This window comes from Mus caroli, unplaced genomic scaffold, assembly GCF_978045245.1.
Source record: "Mus caroli unplaced genomic scaffold, Mus_caroli_1 scaffold_9, whole genome shotgun sequence".
NCBI lineage: Eukaryota > Metazoa > Chordata > Mammalia > Rodentia > Muridae > Mus > Mus caroli.
This window is the reverse complement of record NW_028227264.1, coordinates 30,886,100-30,905,112: the sequence shown is the minus strand read 5'-3', so window position 1 is coordinate 30,905,112 and position 19,013 is coordinate 30,886,100. Positions and strand designations below refer to the sequence as shown.

At 35.9% G+C, this 19,013-nt stretch overlaps 1 protein-coding gene and 1 long non-coding RNA gene across 5 annotated transcripts in view; one reads left to right on the top strand and one right to left on the bottom strand.

Moving 5' to 3' along the window:
- LOC115032171 (uncharacterized) overlaps positions 1–8,450 on the top strand; it is an 88,593-nt gene extending 80,143 nt beyond the window's left edge. Inside the window, exon 3 of the long non-coding RNA XR_015048383.1 lies at positions 8,345–8,450. This is a non-coding gene — a long non-coding RNA (uncharacterized LOC115032171). The remainder of the gene's footprint in view (positions 1–8,344) is intronic.
- LOC110303552 (triadin) overlaps positions 1–19,013 on the bottom strand; it is a 172,788-nt gene that overhangs the window by 60,257 nt on the left and 93,518 nt on the right. For all 4 annotated transcript variants that reach the window (XM_085842740.1, XM_085842741.1, XM_085842742.1 and 1 more), the window contains exon 5: positions 2,761–2,820. In XM_085842740.1, the coding sequence (XP_085698866.1) occupies positions 2,761–2,820 (60 nt within the window). The remainder of the gene's footprint in view (positions 1–2,760; positions 2,821–19,013) is intronic.

The following is a 19,013-nucleotide window of genomic DNA, read 5'->3' as shown; positions in this document are numbered from 1 at the left end:
TGGTACATTTACACAATGGAGTACTACTCAGCTATTAAAAACAATGAATTTATGAAATTCCTAGCCAAATGGATGGACCTGGAGGGCATCATCCTGAGTGAGGTAACACAATCACAAAGGAACTCACACAATATGTACTCACTGATAAGTGGATATTAGCCCAAAACTTAGGATACCCAAGATATAAGATACAATTTGCTAAACGCATGAAAGAATGAAGACCAAAGTGTGGACACTGTGCCCCTCCTTAGAATTGTTTTGTTTTTTTAAAGGGAGCATTTAGCTGAAGGAGGGCAAGAAGGAAGGAAAGAAAAAGACAAAAGAAAAGAAAGTGAAATAGCACATATAATTTAGTTTTATTTACCACCAAAACTCTTATCTGGCCATAAAATACTTCAGCATTAGTATTCTCAAAAAGTTTTAGCTAAGGCATTTGTTTGTAAGACTTGTTTATAATGATCATATTTTAGAAGTGTTGTATACTTTTTAAAAAGAGCAACAATTATTTTAATGGCAATGTAAACCAGAAAAAGCCATCACATTTATCCACGGTCAAACTGGAATGTAATTTAAAGACCATTTCATTTATCTACTATTTATACAAACAGGTCTAAGAGTGTTTGTAAAAAAAGTCATTATTTTTACATTTTCAGTAAATTATTGAGGAACAACATACAGACATTATTCTATCTCAGTTACAGAGAGGACACTAGAAAGCAAATGAGATATTCCACTTATGTTCCCATAGAGGGGAAAAGTAGGTTAAAATATTAATTTATCTTTGTACTCTATTTATCTGTTTCTCTCTATCTACTTAACTCTCACCTATCATGTGTCTATCTGTCTTCTACCTTTCTTTGTTTCTTTTTCTCTCAGAATTATTCATTTTATTCTGATGTTCTACTCAAGAAACATTCAAGTGACTAATCTCCAACACAGCCTTTGACAAATTTATTTTAAACTTCAGCCAAATCCAATGTTTTAATTACATGAGATTCACTAGTTTAATAAACCCACTCCACAGCCTGTCTAAAAGTTTTGACAGCAGGATTCTGAGAGCTAGATTCAAAATGCAAATGTCCTCCTGTACATTACTGTACTCACTCCTGGAGCCTGACAGCTAAATAACAATGGGGTCCACACAATAAAGCTGAGGAGACCTTCACCAATTGGAACCAGTTGAATTCCTCTTTAATTCAGGCAGAGAGAAGCAGCCAGATTAGTCATCTTGGTTTCCTTAACCAATCCCTACTCAAGAGCAATGTGCAATTTTCCTGGTCAAAAGAGTTAAAAAAACCAAAAATGAATATATACAGCAAGAAGACATTAATCCTTAAATACCAGCTTAGACAATCTCAGGTGAATAGGCATCAGTGTTTTGATTGTGTAAGTTTTGGCTGACCAATCCTAACTTTAAAAATTATGGTTATATATATAATATCTAAATTATTATCTGGATTTATCATAAAAATTCATACATAAGGTATACTTATGTAAGCAACAGTATAGTGTCCCAACATAGACAAACATGAAATCATAAGCTAATAGGTGTTTCAATTATTTAAAAACTTAATATTTTCAACTGTTCTACCAATAACAGCTAATTTTTAATATAATGCATATTTAACTACATTCACTTTTAAAAATTTTTCATTAGAAGGTGCTTTTAATTGAACTTAGCATACCCATGTTTTCTAACTATTAATTTTTATTTACAGGGAACTTTTATTATTTTCCTTTGTATTCCATAAATATGATAATGGTGATAATTTTTCACCCCCTAGAACATATTCAAAATTATGCATAACTGCCCTTTTGGAAAAAAATGGTCATGCTTAGAAATTTGTTCATATTGAAAGCCATTGCTTGTTATAAACTTCCTAAAATTTTTTAGCTTCATGGATCACTCACAGAGAAATATCACTTGCCAGATGAGCAAGGTCAGGTTGGTTATATTGAAATGCTTTTACTATATGCTCATAGTTTATGGATTCAGACTTATACTGGCAGAAGGGACTATTTATTATTATGTTGTCACAGTCTATCTATGTCTTGAGGCTGTGAAGAGAGCAGCAGACCAGTGATGTAATCTAATGATTCTACCTATATGCACCAATAATTTTAAAGTCATTCAATGTTATATAAAGTCTGTGTTTAAACTGTGAATTCCAAATCATTATAGGAAGTGATGAAAAGAAAAACACATATTTTTGAGTGAAATAATATTAATAATAATATTTATTAAAGAAAAAGTTATAAGTAAAGATTTTCACCGATTTTTAAGCTACATTAATTTTGTTTTGTTTTTGTGTTTGTTTTGTTTTGTTTTGTTTTTGTTTTTGTTCTGTTTTGTTTTTTGAGACAGGATTTCTCTGTGTAGCCCTAGCTGTCCTGGAACTCACTTTGTAGACCAGGCTGGCCTCAAACTCAGAAATCTGCCTGCCTCTGCCTCCCGAATGCTGGGATTAAAGGCAGACACTCAATGAATGTTACACATTCACACTTGGAGTTAACTGAATAAGAAAATATTTATGTGAAGACTATCATAAAAATTAAAAGTAAAAATCTTAATCATGGAAATGTTATTATGTTATTCAAATGTAGCAAAAGTGTATGCCTTCAAAATGAGGGTGAAGGGGAGGAAGGGGGATGAGAAGAAGGGAGAGGAAAAGGATGAGGGAGAAGCATAAGAGGGGCAGGAGCAGGAGCTGTAAAAGGAGGAAACAAAGGAGCGTCAACATCATAAAATGAAACTTGTACCTTTAGTTTGTATTTTCTTCTCAGGTTTCTCCTGTTTTTCAGCCTTTTCCTTGTGTATTTCTATGGAAACAGAATATGTATTTTAAAAACTGGAAAAAGTATAAATTTTAAACCATATCAGTAACTAAACTTGTAAATTCCATAACAAACTATATAATTTTCTCAGAAGGATGTGTTAATCCCAAAGATGGGAGGAGAAAGACCACCAACCCAAATCATCATGGCCAAATTACTTAAAGGTAGCTATTAATTAATTAATTAATTTATTTATTTATTTATTTATTTATTTATTTATTTATTTTGTTTTTTCGAGGCAGGGTTTCTCTGTGTAGCCCTGGCTGTCCTGGAACTCACTCTGTAGACCAGGCTGGCCTGGAACTTAGAAATCTGCCTGCCTCTGCATCTCAAATACAGGGATTAAAGGCATGAGCCACCACGCCTGGTAAGCTAGCTATTAATTAACGCAAGCTTTTTACCTGTGTCCATGAGCTGTCTGTACCTAAGGGTGGGCTTTGAGGAGTCAGCATTGGTCACATGGAGAACAATGTTTTTATAGTTCAAGATTAGAGGAGGTTCTAAATGGGAAATGTGGCTAGTGAAGCAGGTCGGGTTATAGGAACAAAACATAATCATAACAAGTTGCTCATAACATCCTGAAACATAGTTGAGACTGCAAGGTGGTCATAATGACCTTTTGAAACAAAGGTAGGGTTGCAAGAGGGTTTTGAAACAAAGGCATTGCTGCCAGTTCCTGGAACAGGCAGTACAGAAACACTTGTAGTTGAGTTTTCTCGTGGAGCTTAGCCCAATCCTTGAGAAAGCTGTTTAATCATAAACAGTAATGAGTCTAGTTTTTCTTCACTTCTAAGCCCAAGACAGAGGCAGGCTTATTCTTTACTTGCTGAGACCTGAAAGAGACTTGTTAATAATTACTGCATAAAATCACTTCTTTATTAAAATAAGGGAAAATGGGAATCATTGTAAAATCAGTCTCTTAAAAAAGTAAGAATTTCATTATGCCTGCCTGCCACTATTTTCAGAAAATGATCACAAACTCTGATTGTCTTTAACTTTAATTACTTTCAATGCAAACTAAGAATATTTAATGTGGATTTCATTTAGATTTAGGGTAGCTTAGCTTTTATATACTTAATTAACAGTTTATGAAGTGAGCTGTAGCCACTAATAGGAAGTACATGCTAGAACTATCAACTCCAAGATATGTATATAAGTGGCATTTGACATTGCATTTAAACAAATTTTTTGCCTCTAGATGTTTGTTTGTTTAGCTCATTTATTAAGCAGCTGGTCTGAGCAGACAGTAATTACTGTACATATTTTGAAATCTGCATGTTAATTTGCAATTTTATCTTTATGTCTACTCAGTCAAGACAAGCCATTCTGAAATTCTCAATATCCTGGGAAAAGACAGTTACTGATATTTATTCCTCTTCTAAACAGATATGTATAACTGTGAAGTCTTCCCTCAGTTTCTAACATTAATCAATTATCTTAATATGCACCATGTCATTTTTTAACTCTCATCTCATTGTAACTTTGAATGTCAGATAAGGCTGATGAGGGAACAAGTTCACTCACATCTCCCAAGAAAAGTCTGCAAGGCACCAAAACAAACCATCAACGAGCATTTCTTTCTGGACTTACCAACACAGTTCTTTTTTCTTTTCCTTAATGCCTCCACACTCAACTTCACAGCCAGTTTCTCAGCTTAGCACTGTGATCTTTTTGATTGGGTGAATATGATCGGGCTCCACTCTGGGGCATTTCTTTCCAGCCAATGATACCTAACAGTCTCTCTGGCCTCTCTATCTAATTGGTGCTAATAGTGCCATATACACTTTTAATTGTAACAATGAAAAGGATGTTTAAGAATCTGCCCCATAATCAACTTCTAAACGCTGACACCATTGCATACACTAGCAAGATTATGCTGAAAGGACCCAAATATAGCTGTCTCTTGTGAGACGATGCCGGGGCCTAGCAAACACAGGAGTGGATGTTCACAGTCAGCTATTGGATGTATCACAGGGCTCCCAATGGAGAAGCTAGAGAAAGTACCCAAGGAGCTAAAGGGATCTGCAACCCTATTGTTGGAACAACATGATGTACTAACCAGAACCCCGGAGCTCTTGTCTCTAGCTGCATATGTATCGAAAGATGGCCTAGTCAGCCATCAATGGAAAGAGAGGCCCATTGGACTTGCAAACTTTATATGCCCCAATATAGGGGAATGCCAGGGCCAAAAGAATGGGAATGGGTGGGTAGGGAAGTGGGGGGCGCTATGGGGGACTTTTGGGATAGCATTGGAAACGTAATTGAGGAAAATATGTAATAAAAATATTAAAAAAATAAATAAAAAAAAAAGTTAAAAAAAAAAAAAAGAAAAAAAAAAAAAGAATCTGAGAATGTTTACTATCACACAAAACTAACCTCTCTTGAGTATCATTGCTCAAATATATACACTAAGCAGTATCAAATACATCACCATTGTTCAGACATCAGTCATATTCACATATGAGACAAGCCCAAATTAATATTATTTATAATAATAAAGTAGACGCTAAATTACGAAGACTAGGTTTAGAAAATAAAGTCACTGTTTAATGTGTTCTTTATATGAATCATGTTGTGCAATGATGCTACTTAGGGTATACCACCTGTAGCTTTATTAATAAGTCACTGTGGCTAGATAACTGTTAGAAATTATGTGAGGAAATAAAATTAGTTTTTGAAAGTTACAGTAAATGTAATTAAAACCAAATAATAATCAGCTAATTTTTTAAAAATTTAATTTTTTTTTTACTTTTTCACTACATCCAGCTCAAAGCCGCCTCCCAAAATCCTCCCCTCACTTCCCCTTCTCTGTATGAGTAGGGGTCCCCCTGGATATCCTCTGCCCAAGTCTCTGTAAATCTAGGTGCTTCCTCTCCCACTGAGGCCAGAAAAGGCAGTCCAGCTAGTAGAACATATACTACATACAGGCAACAGATTTTGGGATAGCCTCCACTCCAGTTGTGCATATTGGCCACATGAAGGCCAATATGCACATCTGCTACATATGGAGACCTAGGTCCAGCTGGTGTATGTTCTTTGGTTGGTGGTTCTGACTCTGAGAGCCCAAAAGTTAGTTGATTCTGTTGGTCTTCCTGTGGAGTTACTATTCCCTTTTTTTTTGGGGGGGGGGGTCACAATTCTTTATTTATTTTTCCATAAGAGTCTCCAAGACCCACCTACTGTTTGGCTGTGGGTGTCTGTAAATCAGCTAATCTTTTTTCCAGTGCCTTGCAAAATTATTTTTAACATTTCTTTTGTATAAAACAGAATATATAATAAACATATAATTATATAATATATAATATATATTGCATTTAATTACATAGTAATCTGTTAATTAATGAATAAGACTAGGCATATTCTATATCTTGCGATTATGAATGAAAACTATAGCAATAAATAAGAATCAGTAACTGGAAGCTAAGTATCTTCCATTTTCATTCCTATAAAGTGAAACTTCAGTCTGTGTAGGGTAGTGTAGTGCTTTGCTTAAGCTTTACCCACAGGGAGTGGTACTATTGGGAGGTATGGTCTTGTTCGGAGAAGTGTGTCACTATGGGGATGAGTTTTGATGCTCTGCCCAGGACAGAAGAGTCAGTCTTCTCCTCCTTGCCTTTAGAACAAGATGTGGAACTTTCAACTCAGCTACTCCTCCACCATGCCTGTCTGGACACTGCCATTCTTCCTGCCATGATGATAATGGACTAGACCTCAGAACCTAAAAGTCAGCTCCAATTAAATGTCATTTCTAAGAGGTGTCTTGATCATGGTGTCTCTTTACAGCAATGGACACCCTAAGACAGATAGATATTACTAAGAACTGGGAATGGTGCTAGGGTGAAGAGAAAAATAAATGCATATGGTTTATATTGCATGCACGAATGTATTGTACTGTACTCTATTATAAAGTGTGTTAATTGTTTTCTAAAAAGAATAACACCCATGATTCAGAAAGACATTTGAGCAAGTATTCTCTCACAGAGCTTCCTTAAGGAGATAACTCTAAAGAAGTAGGGAGATACTTGCAGGTGATATTCCTGATTACTTAAAAACAAAAGTAAATAAATTTGACACATAGTCCTCTGATGGAAAAAAAACTAGAAACATTTCAGAAAGTTTAGTTCATTGTTCTTCCTTTTTTTCTGTTACAAATAGAAAAGACGAAACCTAATTATATAGCTCAGAATATATGTTCAGTATTTTATTTTTCTAATTCTGTACTTCAGCCTTACACTAATGATGAGAATGTCATAGATATGGCAGGTATACTCAGTCTTCCTGCAAGATGTTAAAAAGAATCTCTACAGTTTACAGACATATACCGATTACTTTCTTAGAAAGATTCTCTTTTGTAGAACATCGTCAACTAAATTTTAAGCTTCATGTTCAATTTAATCTGCTAGTAATTTTTTTGGAGGCATCTCTGTACAGTACAGCTAAGTTTGTATAGACCTACATATATGTTTGTTTCTTTGCTCACAGGATAATGATGGGTATTTCATGATTTATATTCAAAGAGAACCTAAATATCTTTCTGCCACTTTATTGCTGGTCTACATTCTCCATGATGATTGGATCACAGCACTATATTGCTGCTTTTGGCTATCAGATCTCCGAAGATCCATAGACACCTCTTCAGTGTGCCAGTCTGTCTTCTTATACTTTAGCCAGGAAAATATGACCATCCTGGCTCCTGTTCAATTGAGTAATAACATGCTACCAATTTGAATTTCACAAAGATATCATTCTCACAGGTGACGTCTGATTTATTATCTTCAACTGCATTTTTTCAGTCAAGAACTTCTTGTAAAATACTGGAAAGTTTAATTTAAAAGATTCAAGGTATTAAACGTAGAAATCTAATGCCCTATGGTTTTTAACTTTCTTCTTCAAACAGGAAAAGCCCTCTCTGTTATTAATACTTTCATTTAGTTGTTTAACAATTTCTGTAGACATGCAAAGGCCTCTACTTTTTGTGACATGATATTGATGCATGTTTACTCAAAACCGCATCAAAGATCATGACATTATTTCAGGAACAGTTTCTAAGAAGTATATAAGGAACAATGAGGAAAGTTAGGGAAGTCATTAATACTTCCAAAGTAAGGGATTTATAAATTGATACATGTCAAATGCCTCTGAGAAGGCATTCACTCTCAGCAAAAGATTGAATCATAATTCCCCTTTGTAATCAGCGAATCCTAGAACTTTTGGTTTAGGAGGGTACAGAGGTCAAAGTATTTTAACCCAGGAATATGACATAGCACAAAAAAAAGATGAAATACAAAAGAATGATGATTATCTCAATGGACTGAGAAGCAATGAAAGATGATCTTTTGTTCTACTAGGTCACTGGTAGCACTGATTAGTAACAAGTGGGCTTCCCTGCTTGTGTCCCTGTGTCAGAAATCCTGTCAGAGAAAGGCAAGTGAAGTCAACAGAGAGAGTGTGCTGTTTCCTAATTCTTTTACTCCTATTAATTGTACTCAAATTCTTTTCTGTATTTTAGGGTGAAGTACAAAAACGATGACATATAAAATTAACTCAAACAAGTCAATGGCCTTTTTTCTACACAAAGAATAAACAGGCTGAGAAAGAAATTAGGGAAACAACACCCTTCTCAATAGTCACAAATAATATAAAATATCTTGGTGTGACTCTAACTAAGGAAGTGAAAGATCTGTATGATAAAAACTTCAAGTCTCTGAAGAAAGAAATTAAAGAAGATTTCAGAAGATGGAAAGATCTCCCATGCTCATGGATTGGTAGGATCAACATTGTAAAAATGGCTATCTTGCCAAAAGGAATCTACAGATTCAATGCAATCCCCATCAAAATTCCAACTCAATTCTTCAACGAATTAGAAAGAGCAATCTGCAAATTCATCTGGAATAACAAAAAACCTAGGATAGCAAAAACTCTTCTCAAGGATAAAAGAACCTCTGGTGGAATCACCATGCCTGACCTAAAGCTTTACTACAGAGCAATTGTGATAAAAACTGCATGGTACTGGTATAGTGACAGACAAGTAGACCAATGGAATAGAATTAAAGACCCAGAAATAAACCCACACACCTATAGTCACTTGATCTTCGACAAGGGAGCTAAAACCATCCAGTGGAAGAAAGACAGCATTTTCAACAAATGGTGATGGCACAACTGGTGGTTATCATATAGAAGAATGCGAATCGATCCATTCCTATCTCCTTGTACTAAGGTCAAATCTAAGTGGATCAAGGAACTTCACATAAAACCAGACACTGAAACTTATAGAGGAAAAAGTGGGGAAAAGCCTTGAAGATATGGGCACAGGGGAAAAATTCCTGAATAGAACAGCAATGGCTTGCGCTGTAAGATCGAGAATTGACAAATGGGATCTCATGAAACTGCAAAGCTTCTGCAAGGCAAAAGACACCGCCAATAAGACAAAAAGACCACCAACAGATTGGGAAAGGATCTTTACCTATCCTAAATCAGATAGGGGACTATTATCCAATATATATAAAGAACTCAAGAAGGTGGACTCCAGAAAATCAAGTAACCCCGTTAAAAATGGGGCTCAGAACTGAACAAAGATTTCTCACCTGAGGAATACCGAATGGCAGAGAAGCACCTGAAAAAACGTTCAACATCCTTAATCATCAGGGAAATGCAAATCAAAACAACCCTGAGATTCCACCTCACACCAGTCAGAATGGCTAAGATCAAAAATTCAGGTGACAGCATATGCTGGTGAGGATGTGGAGAAAGAGGAACACTCTTCATTGTTGGTGGGATTGCAAGCTTGTACAACCACTCTGGAAATCAGTCTGGAGGTTCCTTAGAAAATTGGACATAGTACTACCGGAGGATCCAGCAATACCTCTCCTGGGCATATATCCAGAAGATATCCCAACCGGTAAGAAGGACACATGCTCCACTATGTTCATAGCAGCCTTATTTATAATAGCCAGAAGCTGGAAAGAACCCAGATGCCCCTCAACAGAGGAATGGATACAGAAAATGTGGTACATTTACACAATGGAGTACTACTCAGCTATTAAAAACAATGAATTTATGAAATTCCTAGCCAAATGAATGGACCTGGAGGGCATTATCCTGAGTGAGGTAACACAATCACAAAGGAACTCACACAATATGTACTCACTGATAAGTGGATATTAGCCCAAAACTTAGGATACCCAAGATATAAGATACAATCTGCTAAACGCATGAAACTCAAGAAGAATGAAGACCAAAGTGTGGACACTGTGCCCCTTCTTAGAATTGGGAACAAAACACCCATGGAAGGAGTTACAGAGACAAAGTTTGGAGCTGTGATGAAAGGATGGACCATCTAGAGACTGCCATATCCAGGGATCCATCCAATAATCAGCTTCCAAATGCTGTCACCATTGCATACACTAGCAAGATTTTGCTGAAAGGACCCAGATATAGCTGTCTCTTGTGAGACTATGTCGGGGCCTAGGAAACACAGAAGTGGATGCTCACAGTCAGATAGTGGATGGATCACAGGGCCCCCAATGGAGGAGCTGGAGAAAGTACCCAAGGAGCTAAAGGGATCTGCAACCCTATAGGTAGAACAACATTATGAACTAACCAGTACCCCAGAGCTCTTGACTCTAGCTTTATATGTATCGAAAGATGGCCTAGTCGGCCATCACTGGAAAGAGAGGCCCATTGGACACACAAACTTTATATGCCCCAGTACAGGGGAATGCCAGGGCCAAAAAAAAAAAAAAAAAAAAAAATGGGAATTGGTGGGTAGGGAAGTGGGGGGGGGGGAGAGTATGGGGGACTTTTGGCATAGCATTGGAAATGTAACTGAGGAAAATACATAATAAAATATATTAAAAAATTTAAAAAAAGAATGTAGAAGATATGTAGGAAGTCAAAAATGCATCCCATGCAACTAGCCTAGAAAGCACTCAGCCATGCCACATGGAACGCCACACAGGATTAGCTGTTTTCCAGGAGCTCTCATGCCTGCACACAGTGGCTCACTGCCATTACCCAGCATCCCAAGAGTTATGCTGCCTCTTATCCTCAGGGAACGATGAATATCAGTAATTGAAAGTAAAGATTTTACCGAGTATCCATTTCATGGCACCATAAAGTAAAACAAAACAAACTCTAAGTCCAACCAGCCTATGTCTGGACCTGTCTAAACGCAAAAGGAGACAACTTGTCGATCCAAAATTCTAGACCTAGGGAAAAGTACCTCACAAGGAACAAAAAACAAGAAACAAAAGAAAAGGGAGTTGATAGGGGATTTTCGGAGAGGAAACTAGGAAAGGGGGTAACATTTGAAATGTAAATAAAGAAAATATCTAATTAGAAATGAAACAAAACCAAAAAACAAAAAAAAAAAAACATTTTTTTTTCCATATAAAAGATCAATCAGTTTCAGATTCCTACTCCAAGAAGTATAACCACACACCTTCATGTAATCACGGGCTTTTCCACCTGCGCCTACATTCCTGGAATAACGACTCTGAGACAGTATTTCAGTAATAAATGCCCAGGCCCAAGGCTTTGGCTTGTTCTTCGATGAGCTCATAACTTAACCCATGCCCGTTTAGTTGACTTGAAGTCCTGTCACATGGTTGGTAACTTCTCGGTTTCCTACAACTTCAGCTTTTGGGTCAAATCTCCCCCGCCTGACTATTTCCCAGGATCCGATTTCTATTTGTTGGATGTTCCACCTTCTAATTATTGCCTCAGCTCATTGGTCACAGGCTTTTTATTAATAAGTGATACTTCCACACAGTATGTAAAGATTCTTTCTATACTTTCAAGCTGGAGGAACAGCACACCAAGAAGGAATCCAGCAGTACTGTAAGAATATGTGAAAACATTAATGTTAACTATCAAAGGATTAGCATAACTTAAAAAAAAAACGATGAAAAAAGAACAGAGCCAGTATTTGCCTCACATTCTTGTACATACTTTCACTCTAAATAAATTAGAAAGAAACATAATGACCTTTGCTTATTAATGAATTTAATTAAAGAACTCTAATTATTTAAACTCTAGTTTTGGTGTTGTGTTATTTAGTAGAATTGAAAAAATGTAATATCCTCAATCAGATTTTTTTCAGAATTTTTTTAATGAATAATGTCAAACAGTATGAGAGATTTTAAACTGACAGAAAATAGATAAGCAGACACAATAATTTATTAGACTGCTGAGAATAAATACAAATTAGTGTAATAATTCTTTGGTATTATAATATATTATAAAGTAGTTTAAAATGTATTTTGATAAGAAATGTAGACACAAAAGTCTATTAAAAGAATCTCCATAATATATTTTAGCTCCTGGCATTTATTAAATGCAGGTAACTTTTGAAGATAATTAACTTTGGAGTCAATATGACAAATTAAAATCTGATTTTGATCACTGCTATATGAATTTTATTTTCTCATCCATGAAATAAGAAACAACAAATCTACTTCACAGGTTTCCTTGAACATTAAAATGAGTCAAGATTTAAAAGACATCACCTGATATTAAATGATTATCATATGATTGCACTGATTTTATTGTCTTTGTTTCTTATCAAATAGTATATTTGATGAAAGCTATAGTGAAAATGTGGAATCTTGGTTTCTTTAAAAAACACAGAAATAGGGCTAGAGAGATGGCTCAGCAGTTAAGAACAGTTAAAAACATTCTTCCCAAGATCCTGAGTTCAATAGGAAGCAACCACATGGTGGATCACAACCATGTGTAATGGGATCCATTGTCCTCTTACGTGTCTGAAGACACCTACAATGTAGTCATTAAAATTAATAATAATAACTTATAAGAAATTAATCTTTTGAAACAGAAACATTTTAAGAATATATTTTCATTTTAAGCCCATTTGTGGAGATGAAGCTTTACTTTAGAGTGTCTGCAACAGCTGACTAGAACTTGCCTCATTCTCTAGCAGGGGCCTGGTTTTGCCAGCTAAGGATAGTTTCTGCAATTATGTAACATTTGGAATTCTATGAACTTTTCAGAGGGCATGTAAATGCAAGGGCCTTGAAAGGCAGTCAGTGAGTTGTTGGTTATTGATGGAGGTTGGATGTGGTTTGTTTTAGTAGTCATGCTATAAGAAGAAACAAAAAGAACTAAATTAGATTCAAGAATCTCTGTCTCTGTCTCTGTCTCTGTCTCTGTCTCTGTCCCTGTCTCTGTCTCTGTCTCTGTCTCTGTCTCTCCTATCCTTTCCCTCCAATGTAGTGATAGGAAATGAAACCTGCAGTGGAGGGATAAGGGAAAGAACTCACAAAGTAGCAAAAAACAGCTACAGATGGCCCAATATTTTATTCCACAATAAAATTTCAAAAGTTAACAGTATGTGTAACATACTAAATAATAGCTTGAGAAACATATGTACTATGTAAAAATTGTCTTGAGAAAACAAACTTACTTTTCAAAATACGTTTTAGGAATGGGGATATAGCTTGCTGATACAGTGCTTGGTTTGTGCCACAACAATATATATATGCATATGTGTATACATATGTGTATGTGTATACATATATACATATATAGTAATATATTTTTTCATATATATATGCATTCTTAGCATTTGTAATATACACATTATATATTATATTAAATATTATAAAGCTGGGAAATTTATAGAAATATAAATATATATTTATTATATATATAGTGCAAATATATACTTTACAAATACTGAAAAATCCCACAAAATTGTACTGTTTATGGACATAAAGTGAAGTAACTGAAAGTAAAGTTAAACACTTTTTCAAAAGTATCTCCTACAATATAGAATTTTAACCTTTTTATTTGCAATGAATACATACATTAATAAAATTAAGGACATACATTTTTCATAATACTGTAGTGACTGTAAATTTATATAAATTATTATATAAATAATAAAATGTTAAATATTGGAATAGCATGTCCACTCAACGGAAAAATAAAAAAAGACTAAAAGTAGAGACAAGGTTTTAAACTACATTTGTGTATTCACCAAGTTTAAAGGAAGGGGCACTAAATTTTAAATGCCTCCAAATCTTTCTTCTTTCTGTGCTCTGGATTTTGTTACTAGTGAATTTTATTTCATTTTTATTTTATTTGCTTAGTCATTTTTATTGGATATTTTATTTATTTACATTTCAAATATTACCCGCTTCCCCAATGTCTCCTCGAGAAACCCCTTATCCCATACCCCCACCTCCTGCTTCTATGAGGGCGTGTCCTCACCCTCCTACCCACTCCTACCTTCTGGTCCTCACATTCCCCTACACTGGGGCATTGAGCCTTCATGGGACCAAGGGTCTCTTCTGCCACTGATGTTCGACAAGGCCATCCTCTGCTGCTACTATGTGTGCAGCAGACATTATTGCAGATGCCAAGAAGTGCTTGCTGACAGGATCCTGATAAAGCTTTCTCTTGAGAGGCTCTATCAGTGCCTGACAAATACAGAGGTCGATGATATCAGGGAACCATTGGACTGAGCACAGGGTCACCAATGGAGGAGTTAGAGTAAGGATCCAAGGATCTCAAAGGGTTTGCAGCCCCATAGAAGGAACAACAATATGAACCAACCAGTAAACCTAGAGCTCCAAGGGACGAAACCACCAACCAAAGAGTACACATGGCTTTGTTGGAAGGAGGGGCTCTTGGTCCTGTGAAGGCTGGATGTCCCCGTGTAAGGGAATGTGAGGGCAAGGAGACAGGAGTGGGTGTGGGTGGGGAACACCCTCATAGAAACAGGGGGAGAGGGGATGGGATATGGGGTTTCCGGAGAGGAACCTCAAAAGGGGATAACATTTGAAATGTAAATAAATATAATATCCATTAAAAAAAAGAAGTATCAATTTCACAATATTGCTAGGTCATAATTTGTAACAGGATTCCGATTTCTACTTCCTTTCCTGGTGCCCTAGATTTTTTGACACTTAATCTTTAATCTAGTGTAAACTCACAATCTACTAATAAACATGTACACAATTGAAGTGACAAGTTAAGTTGACTATCTTATTACCAACATTGAGATACAGTCTTCTAAATAGTGGAACCATAATGTTTTCATGTTGGTATTTTCTGGATCCTTTTCATGTATTCTGACATCAAATCACTATTGTGGATATCATTTTTTTAAGAAGACAGTAAATGAACTAAGTTTTAACCTAGTGGGTAGTTCTCTTCAATTTGGGGGCTTTAGGACAATTTGCATCTCTACAGAAAATGTAACATTTCTCTAAACACAAGGGTCTCCTTATGATTCCTCAGTGTGGATGCAGCCACCTCTCACTGCCACCATGATGCTCTCATTACCACTTCCCTGCTGATGGTCTGCATCACTTTAAATACCTCCCTCTCACAAATGGAATCTTGCCATGTATTTGTGACAACACTGGAAAGTAAACAATACACATACCAGGGAAATTATACAAAACTTTGAGGGTTGCTGTTGCTCTCTCTGAATGTGAGCAATGAGTGTGTGTTCCATAAGGTCAGTGCTCCTAAAAGCAAAGACCAGTTTTGCTTTTACAGAACTGTGAATATGCTTAGCTCTGAAAGAATATAATTATCCTTTCTCAACCTTAAAGCTAGATGTCAAGGAAATGCAATAAAAAATGTAACTTCCTGTCAAAAAATTATCATTATTTTCTAAAATTACATATTTGAAAAGACATAAATGGTATAATGATCACTATTATATACACATGTATTATAGACAAAGGTTTAAGCAAGAATGAACTGAAAAGGGAGATAAATGTTTCTATTAGATTGTGCTTAGAAGTGTTAGTACAAAATTTAAAACTGGGCATGCTAAAGAGTTATATTTTTTCTATTTAATTAATCTAGTCAGTAAAACCTTAAACATTAGTTCAGGAATATGAAAAATTCTATTAGCTATAAAATAATAATTCACTTTTGAAAAATGTGGAGAATTACTAAGGTACCAATTCCTTATGATGACTGGATTCCTCTTCTTCTTCCTCCTCTCCCTCCTTCTCCTCTTCATTCTCTGCTCAACACTCCCCATATCTGTATCATATGGTATGATTTTAACTTGGACTTAGAGATGTTCCCTTGGTCCTGTGAAGGCTTGATACCCCAGTATAGAGGAATGGTAGGGAGGAGTGGGTGGATAAGGGAGTTCTTCTCTCATAGAAGCAGGGTAAGGGGGAATGGGATAGGGGGTTTGCAGAGGAGAAACTGGGAAAGAGGATAACATTTGGAATGTAAACAAATAAAAAAATCCAATTTAAAAAAGAGAGAGAGAAGAAAGCCACCATTGGTTAGGGGAATCAAAAAATAATGGCCATGTGGGGTGGATAATTGGAGTTAAAAGCAGCAACACATATGAAACATGGCAAATCATATGACAGGATTATTAATAGCATAGAGGACATATATTTGCCAACCTCTTGTGCTGATTAAGAGTTATTATAAATATAAAATAAAAAAAACTAAAGTATTAAAATATTTGCACAAAATAGTTCAATAAGACAAATCCTTGACTGCATCAATGTAAATCATGTAACTCTGTAAATACTCTATCTCAATTACAATCTATTTTTTCCACTTATTCAGCAACCTCTTCAACATGGTCTTTTGTGGTATTGTAAAAATAAGTACTAGTTTCATGTCACTGGTTAATAAGATATATGGAATTCTATTGGACTGCCTATTTGTAAGGCATACTTATCTATTTGTAAAAACACAAAATACAGATACAGACATTTTTAAGAAGTTTTCTACACTAACTTTTGAAGATACTGTAAAGAAGCAGACAAATGGGTTTGTAACCTAGCCTATTGCTTGAAATATTGACAACACCTGAAAAAGCAATATTGAAAGTTAAATTTGATGACTAGTTTTATCACAGGTTATCAGTGCTCTGTAATAGTGACTATGAATACAGTATACTATGTTGTGGTATGTGGAGTCCTCTCAGAACTCTAGGGTCCTGTAGGAAGCTAAACACCTATATGCCACTATACTCATCTTCTCTTTTTGTTTTCCTTTAAAATTGTAGAATGCCTTTAAAGACTGCATTCCTGCCCATACTTAGAAGGCACTTAAAAGTTACATGTATTGCAATTTAATGATTTATGCAAATGTTGAGCTTTAAAATAAAATTCCAATGAGAGAAGGCTGTTGGCCATGTGCCTATCATCTGAGCATCATGAAAGTAGAGATGGGGGAAGCAATGAGGTCATCCTCAACTAAACAGTAAGAAATAATCTAAAAAAATCCCAGATATTAAAATGTAAATAAAATTACTGTGCTACTACCTTTAAAACTTAATTAATGATCTCTAAGTGTTAAATGTTATATTTGTAAAATATAATTTTAAAAATACTTTTTAACACATGGAAATTTCTTTCATATTCTTTTCACTCTATACTCAAAGAATTTTATTGAATAGCATTAGAATTTAATTTTTTGAAAATTTAAAGATTACATCATAAATTTTACAAATATGTGTATATATATAATAAATTATTTAATTTATTTCCTATAGGACATCAAGTATATTAACCGCCATAGATAAAATATATTGCTAATATTTATGGTTTTGTATTGAAAATAAAATATCAAATACTTTTTCCTTATGAGGTTAATGGGACTGTAAAATTAGATCACAAGAAACTTTAAAGATGAATCAGCAGTGAGTGAGCATTAAATGCTTTTACACAGGAATCTAGTTTACTTCCAAGTACCTGTGCGAGACAGCTCATAACCAAGTATAACTCTAGTCTCAAGAGATCAGAAACCCTCTTCTCGTCTCTAAGGGTACAATTTCTCTCTCCCTCTCCCTCTCCCTCTCCCTCTCCCTCTCCCTCTCCCTCTCCCTCTCCCTCTCCCTCTCCCTCTCCCTCTCCCTCTCCCTCTCCCTCTCCCTCTCCCTCTCCCTCTCCCTCTCCCTCTCCCTCTCTCTCTCTCTCTTTCTCTCAATCTCACATATACACATACAAACACTCACAAACTCACACACAACACCATACACATACAACACGTATAATTCTTAAACTAAAATTTAAAAGTAAAACATTTTTAAAAATACCACATGATTTTATGGATTAAGTATGATCTATGGTTTATAGTTTAAAAGGAATTTCTTATCAATAAATGTAAACCTTTGTCTTTACTTTTAAAACTATAGATAAGAATTCTTATGTGCCCCCTTCCAGTTGGCACCAGCTCCAGGCCACCTTGGGTGCTAACTCAGCAGACAGTCCCATGTCCCCAGAGGACTTTCCACCCTACAAGGTGCCCTAGCACGCCCAGAATCTTAGGATCACTGCTGAGTGGAACAACTTCAGTTCCAACACAACTGGGAGTGAATGGGGCCAGCGGGAGCAGGGAAACAGGAGCCCCACCCGACCAGTGGCTCCGATTCCTTCTGGTCTGTACTGGTCTACTTTGGTTTCAAACACAGCAGATGGAGGTCCCCAGAGGAGGTACAATTTCCAGGCGCTCTAACACTCCCAGCATCTTAGGATTCCAGGATCCCAGTAACTTGCTCACACCAGGATCTCAGGGTCTCAGAGGAAGATAGATTGCCAAGAACTCTGACACACCAAGAATCTCAGATTCACAGGATCCCAGAGTGACAGATCACAGAGAAAGGTGGACACTGGGGATTTCTGACTCAACCAGGATTACATGAAGGACAGGCTCCAAACAGATATATTGAGGATAGCAAGCACTTGAGATAATCAGATGGCAGGAGGCAAGCGTAAGAACAGATGCAATAGAAACGAAGGTTACTTGGCATCATTAGGACCAAACTCTCCAACCAGAGCAAGTCCTGGATACACCATCGCACCAGAAAAGCAACATGTGGATTTAAACTGTTCATAATGATGATGGAGGACAATAAGAAGAAAGTAAATATTTCCCTTAAAGAAGTACAGGAGAACACAATCAAACAGGTGAAAGAATTGAACAAAACCATCAAAGATCTAAAAATGCAAGTAGAAACAATAAAGAAATCACAAAGGGAGACCACTCTGGAAATAGAAAACCTGGGAAAGAAGTCATTGATGCAAGCATAACCAACAGAATACAAGAGATAGAAGGGAGAATCTTAGTTGCAGAAGATACCATAGAAAACATTGACACAACAATCAAAGAAAATGCAAATGCAAAAAGATCCTAACCAAAAACATCCAGAAAACCCAGGACACGAT